The sequence below is a fragment of the Belonocnema kinseyi genome, chromosome 5, assembly GCF_010883055.1.
Source record: "Belonocnema kinseyi isolate 2016_QV_RU_SX_M_011 chromosome 5, B_treatae_v1, whole genome shotgun sequence".
Lineage (NCBI taxonomy): Eukaryota > Metazoa > Arthropoda > Insecta > Hymenoptera > Cynipidae > Belonocnema > Belonocnema kinseyi.
The window spans coordinates 63688229-63703277 of NC_046661.1; the positions used below are offsets into that span (position 1 = coordinate 63688229).

General features: G+C 34.4%; 1 protein-coding gene across 4 annotated transcripts in view; it reads right to left on the reverse strand.

Moving 5' to 3' along the window:
- LOC117173473 (sterol regulatory element-binding protein 2) overlaps window positions 1-15049 on the reverse strand; it is a 168757-nt gene that overhangs the window by 62191 nt on the left and 91517 nt on the right. For 2 of the 4 annotated variants that reach the window (XM_033362076.1, XM_033362074.1), the window contains exon 4: window positions 13877-14271. In XM_033362076.1, coding sequence (XP_033217967.1) covers window positions 13877-14271 — 395 coding nt within the window. Of the gene's footprint in view, window positions 1-13864; window positions 14272-15049 lie in introns of all 4 variants that reach the window. The other 2 variants (XM_033362073.1, XM_033362075.1) reach the window with 1 other exon arrangement.

The following is a 15049-nucleotide window of genomic DNA, read 5'->3' on the forward strand; positions in this document are numbered from 1 at the left end:
GTTTTCACACCTCCGCTTGGGGGTTAATTCCTTCGGGACCACCCCTGGACAATTGTCCGCGACTGCCTATTTATTTTTGTAACCATATTCAGCAGAAACCCAAAGCTAGGAGAAATAAAGGTACCCTAAAAAATTTTTGTGTAAAAATCAAGTCACCATAAGCCGTTGCACATAAGAATATTGATGTACCTATTTGCGCGTATACTGGCATTATCAAAATAACGAGCAATTTATCCCCAGGGTTTTTCTTATTTTATGCATATAGGGGGAAACTGAGACGCGTAAGACCAATTCTGAGGCCATATTTGGATTTAGCGGCTCAAAATCCATAAGGGCAGTCTAGTCACTTGTCTCATGCAGACAAATTTTTTGTTTGGCCAGTGCGACGAGAAAATCCCTAGGCTTTTCCCTACTTTTTGCATCTAGGGGAAAACTGAGACGTGTAGAACAAATTCTGAGGCCATAGTCGGATTCAGCGGCTCAAAATCGATAAGGGTGGCCTAGTGACTTGTCGCGTGCAGAAAACGTTTTTTTGTGGGCCTGTGTTATTATTCTGACCTAAAAATTGGGAAATATATTCTCTAAATATGGAGGAACAATTCACTTCACGAGTTCAGCCGGCTTTTCGACAGTCGAGTTTGAAAGCAGACATTTAACCCTACCTTCCAAGTGAATACAGTCATTCTCTGTGTCAAGCCTCCCGCTTGACATTATATACCCATTAAAAAGGGGTACATTATTTTGGATTATATGTAATACATTTTTTTTTACACTTTAATGCCTATAAATCTGAACTAATTCCTTTTTAATCCGAAAGGTCCCTTAACGGCATTCGAATGCCTTGATTTTATTGGCTATATCCGGCCGGAAAATGCATTAAATGGCATTCGAACTTATTTGGTAATTCAACAGGAGGCGCATGAATATTCTCCATACTCCACTAGTCATAAGTTTCATTAAATCGAAAAGCAATTTAACTAATACTCATCTTCAATATTTTTTATTTACCCGAGTTATCATTTTATCTACTTTTTGTTCCTCCAATTTGTCACTAACCAGAATTTTAGTAAGTCCCAATTATTATGTGGCCTAACTTTTACATCACCTAATTTCTCTTTGCTAGAAAATTTATCTACCATAATTTCCATTAAGTCTAATTTCTATTTCGACACCTTTTTATATGACATAATTTTAGTCTTTCGAATAACTACATAACCTAATTTTTTTGCACGAATGGATAATTATCATAATTATTATCTACAATAACTTTCAATAAAACTAAATGTCATTCATCCTAAATGTCACGCAACATAATTTTAACTTCTTCTAATTTTAATAGAATTTAAGTTTAATATTTTTGAATCACTATTTGCTATAATTTTCATTTGTCCTAATTTTAATATAACCTCATTTTCGTTGCTCCAAATAATCATTTAGCCTAATTTTTATTTGTCATAATTACCATTTGCTCGAACTTCCACGTGGCCTAGTTTCTATTTCTCCAAATTGTCATTTGTCATCAATTTTATTTTTTCCAATTTCCATTTAACATAATATTGATCTATCCGAACTTTCACGCGCCATAATATCCAATTAACAGAAATTCCATTTATCCTACCGAACTTCCGTTCAGTTTTAAAGTCGTGGTTTCCCATCTAGATGTATTTAGTCTGGTCGGTATGTCAGGTGAAGATGGCGCTGTGCAACACTTCCTGGGATACGGTTACCAAATAAGAGTAGGCGCCACATTCAAATAAGAAGCCTCTGCAATCACAGTAACCGTCATGAAAATTATTCTGTAAGGCCAAATTTCTTTATATCTTGAATTTATTTCCCTTTCAGAAACTTAATCATGTACGTAATATTATGTATCCACGGCAAGGGAAGGAAATGAGTCTTAGGTGTTCTGCAGATAAGTAAACAAATGTAAAAAAGTAATTTATTTTGAAATTTCAAGTTCGGGTAACTCAATAAAGAAGGAGCATTATTAAGAATGATTCATAAAATCAAGGAAAATATTCACATTGTTTATTGTAACAATTTTTTAAAAAGAACTGAAGACGAACTTTAGAAATAATAATCTATCGAATTTAAAATTTGTATACGTCTCAAATAAAAATTTGTAAATTCGAATGTACCAAAAACATTTGTGAAGAATGTTGCAGGTAATAAAATGGGCGCTACAATTTTAGATTTAAATGATCATTTCAACTTTACCTGAATAGACAAAAAAAAAATTCAAAACCAAAACACTAAACAACTAATTTCGATAAATAATTTTCCGCTAAAATATATTATTCTAAATCTCGACTTTAGATTTATTTAAAACTAGTTAAAAATAAGAATGACAATATTAGCCTCGATTTTATCAATCGTTTCAGATAGTACTCATTTTTGGACTTAAAATAACGTTATTACCTTATCATTAATTCCGTATTGCATGGATCAGGCGACTTTTAAACAATTTATACGAAATCAATGACAAAGGTAAACAGAAAGAGAAAGTACAAAAATCTAAGTAACTAATATTGAATAAAAAATTGTACGCGAAAATATTTGTTTAAAAAGTTCGCCTTTAGCTCTCTTGTTAAATTAGTTAGTATTAGCAATTACAATATTCTTCTAGAATTTTCTAAACCTTTTTTAACAATTCTCATTTTTGAAAATTAGATAACTTTATTTGTACATAGATTTATAAACAAATTATGGGAAAACAATCACATAGATAAAATACTAATTTATAATTGCTTTTCAAGTTCGGGTTCTTCTGTAAAAAATTAGCATTGTTAAAAATTATTGATAAAATCGCGGACAATATTCTCATGTTTAATTGTAACTAATTTTTAAACCGATCTTAGCGCGAACTTTGAAAAATTGTTTAGGTTGGAATTGTTTATTTAACAATAGTTACTTTGAGTTTCATGTTTTTGCTATTCCTTCAGGTAGAAGTAGCTATTATTATTTAATCCTAATGTTGGAGGGCTTAGTTTATGCCTTAAAAGATTCTCTAGAAATCTCTTTGGTTCGTTTTTATGAAACAAATTTTATTGAACAAAATATTTTTTATATAATTTACAATTTTAGAAGTGCTTAATAAATTTTTAAAATAAAAACGTAAAAAAAAAATTAATAAAGAATTTTTCACGGGATAAAATGAGCCCAAAGAAAAAATGAAGAACCAAAACACTAAACAACTAATACTGAATAAACAATTTTTCGCTGAAATATTTTATTTTAATGTTCAACTTCAGATATATTTCAAAATTAGTTAAAAATAAGAATAGAAATATTATCCACGATATTACAAATATTTTTTAACAATTATGATCTTTGATATCAAGGTAAATTTATCAGTACATCCTTAATTCCATATTGCATGGATCAGTCGATTTATAAACAATTGATTGAAAGCAATCGCTATTTTAACTTAAGAAAAAAATTAGGTTGGAATTGTTTTCTTTAACTATAGTTATTTAGGGTTTCATGTTTTGACTTTTTCTTTACATACAAGTTGCATTTATTATTTAAATCTCATTATGTAGGACTTTGTTCCACGAGCAATTCTCTAGAAATCTCTTTAAGGCATTTTCATTAAACACATTTTATTGAAAATTATCATTTTTGAAGGTGATATTTAGAACTTTTAAAATTGTGACTTTTATAAAAAAAATTTATCATACAATGTGTTTGATGAAAATGTAATGTACCTATTTCTAGAGAATCCTTCCAGGAATAAATTAAGAGACTAATATAGAGAAAAACGTAAAACCATAAATAACTATTTTAAAAAAAACAATTCAGCCTAAAATATTATTTTTAAAGTTCGTCTTCAATTCTTTTTCAAAAACTGTTATAATTAACAATGAAAATATTTTCCTTGATTTTATAAATAATTTTGAACAATGCCCCTTCCTAACGGAGTTAACCGAACTTGAAATGAAATTATAAATTACTATTTTACCAATGTCAATATTTTTCAATAAAATGTTTATAAGTCGACTGATCCATGCAACATGAAATTAATGATAAGGTCCAAAAATGAACATTATCTGAAAAGATTGATAAAATCGAAGAGAATATTGCCATTCTTATTTTTAACTAATTTTCAAATATAATTAAAGTCGAAATTTAGAATAATATATTGCAGCGGAAAATTGCTTATCGACTATTAGTTGTTTAGTGTTTTGGTATTGAATTTTCTCTGTCTATTCAGGTCAAAGTTGAAATGATGATTTAAATCTAAAATTGTAGCGCTCATTTTATTACCTGCAACATTCTTTACAAATGTTTTTGGTACATTTGAATTTACAAACTTTTATTTGAGACGTAGACAAATTTTCAATTTGATAAAAAGTATGTTTCTTAAGGAAAATTTGATTAATAATACCTTAAGAAAAAGTTTTCTAGAGAATTTTCGAAGGAATAAACAAAGCCCTTCATCATGAGGATTAAATAATAATTGCAAATTCTGCGTAACGAAAAAGCTATAACATGAAAACCTTAATAACTATTTTTAAATTAACCATTCTACCTGAAATAGTATTTCTAAAGTTTGTCTTCAGTTCTGTTTCAAAAATTGTTACAATTAACAATGGGAATATTTTCCTTGATTTTATCAATCATTTTTAATAATGCTCCTTTATGGAGTTACCCAAACTTGAAATTTAATTATAAATTACTATTTTACCTTTGTTTACTTATAATTTGATAATTTAGTGTGTACTTACCTTCTGGTATTTTTCTTCTATGCAGTTATGCATCGATTTTTCACAAATATTTGCAAATAAGTGTTTGGGGGACTTTAATCTAGAATTACATATCGGGCCGAATTTAAGTTTCTGAAAGGGAAATAAATTCAAGATATAAAGAAATTTGGCCTTACATAATAATTTTCATGACGGTTACTGTGTCTGCAGAGGCTCCTTATTTGAATTTGGCGCCTACTCTTATTTGGTAACCGTACCCCAGGAAGTGTTGCACAGCGCCATCTTCATCTGACGTACCGACCAGACTAAATACATCTAGATGGGAAACCACGACTTCAAAACTGAACGGAAGTTCGGTAAGACAAATGGAACTTCTGTTAATTGGATATTATGGCGCGTGAAAATTCGAATAGATCAATATTAGGTTAAATGGAAATTAGGAAAAATACAATTGATGATAAATGATAATTTGCATAAATAAAAATTAGGCTAAATGATTGTTTGGAGCAACGAAAATGAGGTTATATTAAAATTAGAACAAATGAAAATTATAGCAAATTTAATTTGGATATGGATAATTTATATTTATATCACAAATTTAATTCGAAAAAATTAAACTTAGATTATATTCAAATTATATTAAGTTAAAATTATGTTACGTGACATTTAGGATAACTGACATTTAGTTTCACTAAAAATGATTGTAGATAATAATTACGATAATTATCCATTCGTGCAAAAAAATTAGGTTATGTAGTTATTCGAAAGAATTAAAATTATGTCATATAAAAATTTTCAGAAATAGAAATGAGACTAAATGGAAATTATGATAAATAAATGTTCTGGCTTAGAGAAATTAGGCGATCTAAAAGTTAGGCCACATAATAATTCGAACTAACTAAAATTCGTTGTAGTGACAAATTGGAGGAATAAAATGTCAATAAAGTGATAACTCGGGTAAATAAAAAATATGGAAAATGGGCATTAGTTAAATTGATTTTCGATTCAATGGAACTTTTCTCTGGTGCTTTTCTCTGATGCTTTAGTCTAGCCAATTCCTTAGTAAGTGCATCAGCCATCATTTCGCTGGACTGTTGATTGTTTAATGAAATCGAACCAATCACAAGAGCTTCCCTGAGAAAATGATGCCATCTATCGATATATTTTATTCTTGATTGATCGACAAGATTCTTTGCAACTGTTTAGGCTCCTTGATTATCATTGTAAATTGAGATGCATTCTTGAAATATTAATCGGATTTCTGACAATAATCTTCCTAAAAGGATATTCATTAATTCCTTCAGTTGTGCTATCTTCAGCTCCACTGATTTTCAAACCTGGATCCTTGAACGTTAAAAAGCAGGTTTTGAATTCTTCTTTCTTGTTGAAACTTATTTTGAGCTCCAAAAAAGTTTCTTTAAATCACTGTAATTTAATTGTCCAAGTCTTTCATGCCATAACTGCCACTTCGAAGAGTTATTTTCTTCGAAAAGTGAATTAGCGATTTCCGAAATTCTCTTGAATGTAGCACAGACCATCGATCCTATGGGCAAGCGCTTTTTCACACTGTTTGTTGTATCGAGTTACAGCCTCATGGTTTCTAAAGATTACCGGCTAAACTTTAGCCGTTATTTTACTTGCTAAGATTAAGGGCAGATTCCACAGTCTCTAAGTAAATCCATGGATAACTAGTCATGATTATTTTTTAATCGACGACTTAATCATGATTAACTTGAAAAACGCTGCACCACGAATTTTTTACCTATGGTTAGCTAACCGTATCCCCTGTTAGCAATAAAGTCTAGTTTCTGCATGTTTCTGTTGCAAAGGCGATCCTCATGGTTTTAGTCACGCAACTTGTGTTCAAGTGCCATCTCTGGCACGCAAAACCAAATAAGTAGGCCTCTGACGTCAAAGATGACGCCATGTTTACTTGCTCTGGCGAAGCATCTCAAAAAATAACGTTAAAGTAATTAAGTGAAATGGTGTTTTCTAAAGCGAAAAGAAGAGGAAAAATAATATTTTGAGAACACACTACATTTTGAACCATATTTCACACTATACATTGTCGTTCTGCACTTGAACTAAACTTTGAGGTTCTGTTGAGCTCCGTTAAATGCTAGTTAAGTCGCTAAACCACCAAAAATAGCCGATTAAGTTCAACAGCGATTAGGCTACTTTGATTATGGTTTAAGCGATGACGGAACGCAATATAATCATTAAGTAAAGTGAATCAAGGATTGAAATTTAATCATGGTTAATGGAATCGGCCGTAAGTCCATTCTTAAATAAGGAACGTAAAGAGTGCCTTCTAAATTTAATAATTTCCGTTCCAATTTAATTTTACTCTATTACACGTTTGACTATCCATGAATTTATTTTCATCACTGCTCATATGTGATGTGCAGCCACTGTCGAGACAAAATTTTTCTCCAGGGTTAAAATGTGCCGTTTTCAATACTGACTTTTCATTAATGACAGTTTGCGAGAAAACCGATTTCCCCTACGTTGCCTGCGTTTTCTGTCGAACTTTCATACTTCGCAGTGCAATCAGCAATATGCTGTCTCACCTTTTTACCTCCTTTATTCTAAACCTGTGACAGCTTCCACTTTTGCTGCAACTTGCCATCATTGCATTAGAGTTGACAACATTTTGCTTCGATTTTCTAGCGTCACTTTATTACATGATTTTTAATATCTAGGACTCCGGGTTAAGGGAGATCATCTCGCAAATTTTATTGCACATCTGAAGTTTCGAAGCTTGATAGTAAGCCATATAGTAACATAATTTTTAACTTATCTTCGTTGATATTTTTCTCTATTTCGTGAAGATTGTCTACTACAACAACTTCTTGCATGTGCTCTCTGACATCAACCTTCAGTCATCTTGTGTAGAATCAACTTCTTCATAAGGGTTACCTTTCTTGCTAACCCTTTGGATTGATAAATGTTATGCAATTTTTTCCAGATATTGTACTGAGCATTGCACCCTTTTACCTGTTTGAGCTCTGATTATTGATAACTCAAATCTAATCAGAGTAAGTGTTTTTGTTGACAGCATCACAGGCCTGTGCTGCCATTTGAGATTCCAAATTACTTTCCATTATAACTGGCCTACCTTTTTCATCAGAAACGTATTCCCAAGCGTCATTTTTCCCTACTAGGGCTTTCACTTGAAGCTTCCGAGTATCGAATATCTCTTTGTCCAAAGATTTCATGCGCGCTGAGTATGAGGAACTCATTTTAAACAAACAGGTTTTCCAACCTCACTGCTTCCCAAGCATTTGTCAGATATAACTCGAAATATTTTTATTTTCGAAAATAACTGGCGAGGATCTAAGCTTATAAACTGTTATAACTAGGTGGATCTTATAGGAATATCAACTATATTAAATAACATTAGTGACTGGTAAAAGCATGGATTTATTATAACTTTAGATGCGCTTATAAACAAATCAAAACTGGAACTTGCTTTTGTAGAACTCAATTAATAGTTTCTAATGAAACAAAAATTGTCGATTCAGATCAAGATATAAGAAACGATGGTAAGGTTCTACAGTTAGTAATCTTGTATTATTATAAATTATGAGGTAATAATAATTTGATTTACAAAAAACTATGGAAACAAACAATGTAAAAAGAATAAACAGAAAAAATTTGAACGCCTTTTAACTACTTCAATTCACAAAAAAATATACTTTTTAAATAAAATTGGGTGTTTGCGTAAGTTTATTTACTATCGAAATTTATTTTCTTTATCAAAAGTAAAATGATTCTAAGGATAACCGTGGAAACATCATTGAAATATATATTTAAAAAACCACCTTATGTGAACTTCAAACAATTTCTGCTAACGGAAAATGTCATTTTAAAAACCTTTATAAGCGCAAAGAAATCTATGTTTATATGTAGAATGAGAGTTTTCATATCCTGATAAAAAAAACAAAATCATTTTATTTTGCAACCCACCCTATTGTACATTGCCCGCATTATCTTCGCACTGAGTCTCCAATACCTTAGTCCAGCGAACACGGTGCATTATTGTTAGTACATCATACCTAGCACGTTGCAAATACCTACGTTTTTGTATTATTTTGATAGTGTCCTTCGTTCTGTTCACATCTGGTGGTTTCGCAGTTCTAAAACAGGTTCTGTGTTTCGAAAGTTATAGAAAATCCTAGAATTAAGATTAAAGAAATTTTTTTAATGAATTTATCGGCTAGCGGTAAGTACTATATGAATAAAAATCACTAGGAAAATAGTGACTGTATTATTGTGTAAAAAAATAGATGATTTGTGTATAAAAGTAAGATAAAATTAAATTAAATTAAGGAAACCTTTAGAATAAAGTTGAGCTGCTCCACGCTGTTCCACTTACGAACCCTTCCGATCTTGTAAAGTGAACTACAAATGAATGGAAACAAAAAAAACCCGCTCCCCATACGTGCCCATGCAATCTTTTTCAACTTTTTGTATAAAAAGTCCCCAGATATTTTTTTGTCGTAAGTATAACGTGTATGTGCCGTATTTCAAGAAAATGTAGTGTTACATTGCTACGAACTATGAATTAAATTTATTATTGAAAAATATTTCCAATTTATAAGCATCTAATATAATAATAATATTTAAGAAGTTTGAAAAATGATTATTATATTGGAGTTCGTCTTTTGCGGCTCTTGTACGTAATGATCAGTTGGTTAGACATTCGGACTTCACCTCAGAGGTCCGGGGTTCGATCCCTGAGCCGGTACCTCTAGAAATTTTTCAATGTACCTTTACCGAGGTTCTGGTGGTTCGGAACCCATCTTAAGCTACAGGTCCCTCCATCGTGTACTTGACTGCAACCCAGTCCGTCAATGATAGGGTAAAAACCAGGCTTTGTCCAATATGTCTGGGTAGACTGCTCTCATCAGATCACTTGATTGCATTATAAAAATGCGTCTGTGACTGATGATATAGACCTCGACAGAAATACCGTGGTAGAGCATCAATTGGGATACCACAATGAAAAAAGAATTGGTGAGTCTCTATTACGAAAGTAATTAAAAGTGTCCTAATATACAAAAAGTCACACTAAAAGATCTTATAGCTAAGGTGAAAGACATCAGGAATAATCTACATGTTACAGAAGACCGAGCAATAGAGATTAAACAACAGGTTGATTTGGCGTGGAAAACAACGGCAATGAACATCAGTTAGAGAAAGCCGCGTTAAACGGTACAAGTACCTGACGAGTGTGCGTCTTGTGTTGGCAAGGTGTTTTCAGAAGATCATTGAACACCCACATCTGATGCCAGGTTTTATGCTCTAAGGTACTACGTATATGATACCAAAAAAAACATATAAGGTATATTCTCATTGCGACGAGAATGACATTCTTACAGAAAAACAAAGAGGATGTTGTAAAAACTCACGAGGCTGTAAAGATCTAGTCACTATAAGTGCTGTTGTCATGATTCAAGCTCGTAGGCATCAAAGGAACTTACACATGGCATACATGACTACAAACAAGCGTTTCCTTTCGTGCCGCATGATTATTTGCTTGAAGTCTTAAAACTTAACAAAATCTGCCCACGCATTATCGACTTTCTAAGCCATGCGATGAGGCTCTGGGGTGCAAGAACCAAGTATTTTGATCATGGCCAATTAAGGATAACTAGATTAATACGCTTTACGACGGGTATATTTCAAGGAGACTCCTTCAGCGTACTATGGTTCTGTTTAGCGTTGAATCCATTAAGCAAAACACTAAATAGCATGTCTCATGGGTTCAGAATTCATGATAATGAGGATGGTCATCAAGTGACCCATCTTCTTTACGTGGATGACCTGAAGCTGTACGTTAGTTCAGGCTAGAAACTGCAGCAAGTGATCGATGTCACAAAGCAGTTTTCCAATGATATACACATGGAGTTCGTACTAGATAAATGTAGAACAATGCATTTAATCAGAGGGGAATTAGGAATCGCAGAGTTAGAGAACGAGTTCGAAAATGACATTGAAGCAATGGCTTCAGGCGAATCATATAAATATCTGCGTATTCTTGAACTTAAAGGTATTCAACATACGATAGTTAAGACAAGCCTAACGACTGCCTTTACTACGAGACTCAGATTAATTATGAAGAGTTTTCTCAACTCGGCAAACAAAATCAGGGCGATCAATACATATGCCATCCCTGTCCTCACGTACTCCTTCGGGCTCTTAAAATGGTCTAACACCGACCTTGAAAAGTTAAACAGAATTGTTCGCGTAGAAATAACGAAACACCGAATGCACCACAGAAATTCAGCGATTGAAAGGGTAGTTCTACCACGACATTTAGGTGGTAGGGGCGTTGTAGATGTCAAAAAACTGTATGAGTCACAAGTTATACAATTGGGAGACTATTTTAACAGCAAACGAAATTTTGCGCTTTACGGTACCATCTGTCGAGCGGATCTTGAATACACGCCCTTAAATTTGTCCTCAGTTGGGGCCTTGAATATCAGGGCAGAAACCATAGAGGAATTAGAAATACAATGGAGGCAGATAACTATCCATGCCGAGCACCCCAACACGTTAGATTAAAACAAAATGGATAGTGAGGCATCTAATATTTGGCTAAGAAAGGGTTTCTGTATCCAGAGACGGAAGTATTTCTCATTGCCATACAGGACAAGGTTGTCAGCACCAGAAATTATCGCAAACAGGTGTTACATCAAGACGTGGGCCAATTATGTGGAGGTACCAACGAATCCATCGAGTACGTTATTGACGGCTTTCGCGTAATGGCTCAGTGAGAGTATACGCACAGACATAATGATGTAGCGGGCATTATATATCAACAACTTGCCCTAAACCTAGGACTCTTTAAAGAATGAATGACTTTCTATAAATACATTCCAATGCTCGTTTTAGAAAGCAAATATTACATCTTATATCGTGATGTTACTATCCAAACGGATCATTACATGCGAGCCAATCGACCTGACATCGTGATGCGAAAAATAAAGGTGGAAGAGTCTACAACACCCACATTGCTTGCCGACTTAACCGAAATTGGCAGTAAACCTATACAACCAAGATCCATAAGTACAGCGAGTTAAGACATGAAGTAAACACCATGTGGAGGAATGTGAATCATGTATCTATTTATCCCACTGTGATTTCGGTTACTGGCAATGTGCACGCAAGATGTAATGAACATCTTGAACATTTAGGAATCATCAGGGTATTGGTAGCAGATAAGACGGCCGTTTTATTAAACACATGTCGCATTGTCAGAAATTTTCTCGACAATCAGGAAGCAAGCGACTAAAAACCCGTGGAAAGGTAAATGGTAGCTTGAAAAAAGCATCTAGAGGTGACTGTTGTCACTTCCAACGCTCGCAGTCGTTGTTTAGGTATGGCAGCGGTAAGGGACGAGCTCCAAACTATATCATGCTCCTAATTGTGTACCTACAGCATCGTCGCAGGAGGTTTAAAGCATCGTATTGAATTAACTTATTACATCCACATTTCATCAGTCACTTGATTTAGTCCGTCATAATGTGTTTTGTTATAATATACATATATCGATTAATATTTGTGATAAATATAATTTCAAGTAACCTGTCTGCCACCTTGGATCCGCCATCTTGTTTTTTGACTTTTTTACATCGGATTCGTAATCAGCGTCCTCAAAACCGACCTAATACAAATTTTGAAAGGAATCCAAAGTTTAGTTAGCCTTCTCGTCTGCCATATTAGATCAGTTATTTTCTTTTTCAAATCTGTGATATCATATTCGTGATAAGAGACGTCGAAAACCCTCTCATACAAATTTTAAAGAAAAAAATGTATTTAACATACTAGTCCGCCATATTAGATCCGCCCTTTTGTTTCCTGAATTTTTGACATCGGATTCGTAATCAGCGACCCCAAAAACCCAAGAGTAACATAAAATGGCCTATTTTTTTAAACATTTCATACTTTTGGCCAGCTGTTCGCGATTCGGTTCCACTGCGTGTCGTGCAGAAAACGGAACATGTACTCTTTTAAGCTACAGTATATATTGTATGGCAGGTTATGTCATTGCTGAGGGTGACTGCTTTAACGCCAGCTAATAGATTTCGCATCTTTGATGGCACATTCGATTATAAATAAAAATAATAATAATAACATGAGTCGCGTGATGGTAAAGAGAGAATATATGCACAAACATAATGATGTAGCGGGAATTATGCATCAACAACTTGCCCTAAACCTAGGACACTTAAGGGGGCCACCCATGAAACGGCTTTAAAAAATATATTTTTTTGTTGCTTAAATAAAAGTTTGGCATCCCAAAAACACGCTGCAAACGTTTCAGAGCCGCAGGTGCCTTCTTTATCTCCTTAAAGGCGCCCCACGCGCTAGCCTGCCGGTGCTGCCTGCCGGCCGGCCGGAGAGTGGTAGGGCTGAGACAACGCCTAATCTGCTACGAAATCTTTTTAGCCGACGTATGCAGCTGGAATGGCCGATAGAAACCCATAGATACATTCCAATTCCCATTTTAGAAAGCGAAGATTACATCTTATATTGGAATGTTCCTATTCAAACGCATCATTAAATCCGGACCAATCGACCTGACATCCGAGAAAAAAAGGTGGAAGAGTCTACATCATGGACATTGCTTGTCTATTTAACCAAAATTTGCAGTCAACCTATACAACCAAGATCCATAAGTATAGCTAGTTAAGTCATGAAATAGACACCATATGGAGAAATGTCAAGCGTTTATCTATTCCTCCTATTGCGATTTCGGCTACAGGCAACATGCACGCAAGATGCACTCAACATCTTGAATATTTAGGAGTCAGTAGGATATTGGCAGCAGCTCAGAAGGGGGTTTTATTGAACATCTGTCACATTGTAAGAAAATTTCTTGACCATCAGGAAGCGAGCGATTAAAACCCTGCGGAGTGGCAGATGGTAGCTCTTAGGAAGCATCCAGAGGTGACTGTTGTCACCACTAATGCTCGCGGCCGCTCGTAATTGTATACCTACATCATCATCGCAGGAGGTTTCAAGCATCTTATTGAATAAACTTATAACATTCTAATCTCATCAGTCACTTGACTTAGTTCGTGGCTATGATGTTTAACCGGGTTCACCCGAGTACAAGTTTAATAAAACCATTCTAACATGAGACACACCTGTTGACTTACCTTGATAGTTCAATATAGTTCGTCCATCTAACCTTGGATTTGAGTAATCATACTTTACTTTAACCATCTTATCCAAGATAATACCAAAAGGATTGAATGCTAGGAATATGAACAATACAGCAAAAAGAGTGATACGTGTGTGTTCCGGAATTCCTCGTTTAATGGAAGCTGATGAAGCATTAGAGTTTTGTATTAAATCTATTTCATCCTTAATGGAAACAGGTGAAGGTGGAGACATCGGCCCTGATGTTGGGGATAATGGTGGTTCACTTGAATCAGATAGAGGGGGCGTCAACTCTCCGCAAGAGAGGACATCACGTAATCCATGACGTTCAACAGCCATTTTTAAAGATATATTCTCATTTCTCAATTTTACATTTGTATTGTGCAGGAATCTGAAAAAGAAATATAAAATTTTACGTGAAATATACATACTAGGCAGTCTGATAAGTACCTGAAAATTCTAAGAGATGGCATTAGTATTCACTAATGTGAACCATTTTCGTCGAGCTTGATCCTTCAAATGACGCCTGTCAAAACTTCAGCCATTTATGTTTACGCATTTACAAGTTACAGCACTGAGAAGCGACTAACCTCCGAGTTTTTTTTAATATGGAAAAATCTGAGTTTCGAGTTTTGATCAAACACAACTATCTTCGCAAGAAAACGATATCCGAGACCAAGGCCAAGTTGGATAAGTATTACCCGGACTCTGCACCGTCGACTGGAACGATTCATAAGTGGTTTACCGAGTTTCGTTGTGACCGTACGAGCACAGTTGATGCTGAACGATCTGGGCGCCCAAAAGAGGTCACTACACCAGAAAATGTCGAAAAAATCCATGATATGATGTTGAATGATCCCAAAGTGAAATTGAGAGAGGTAGCTAATGCTGTAGGCATATCATTGGAACGTGTGGGCAATATCGTGCATTCAGTTTTGGGCATGAAGAAGCTCTGCGCACGATGGGTACCGCGTTTGCTCACAGTGGACCAAAAACGCATTCGTGTGACAACTTCCCAGCAGAATTTGGCATTATTTTCGCGTAAGCCGACCGAGTTTTTGCACCAATTCATAACCATGGATGAAACCTGGATCCACTACTACACTCCTGAGTCAACGCAACAGGCAAAACAGTGGGTTCCACCGGGCCAAAGTTCTCCGAAGCGTCCA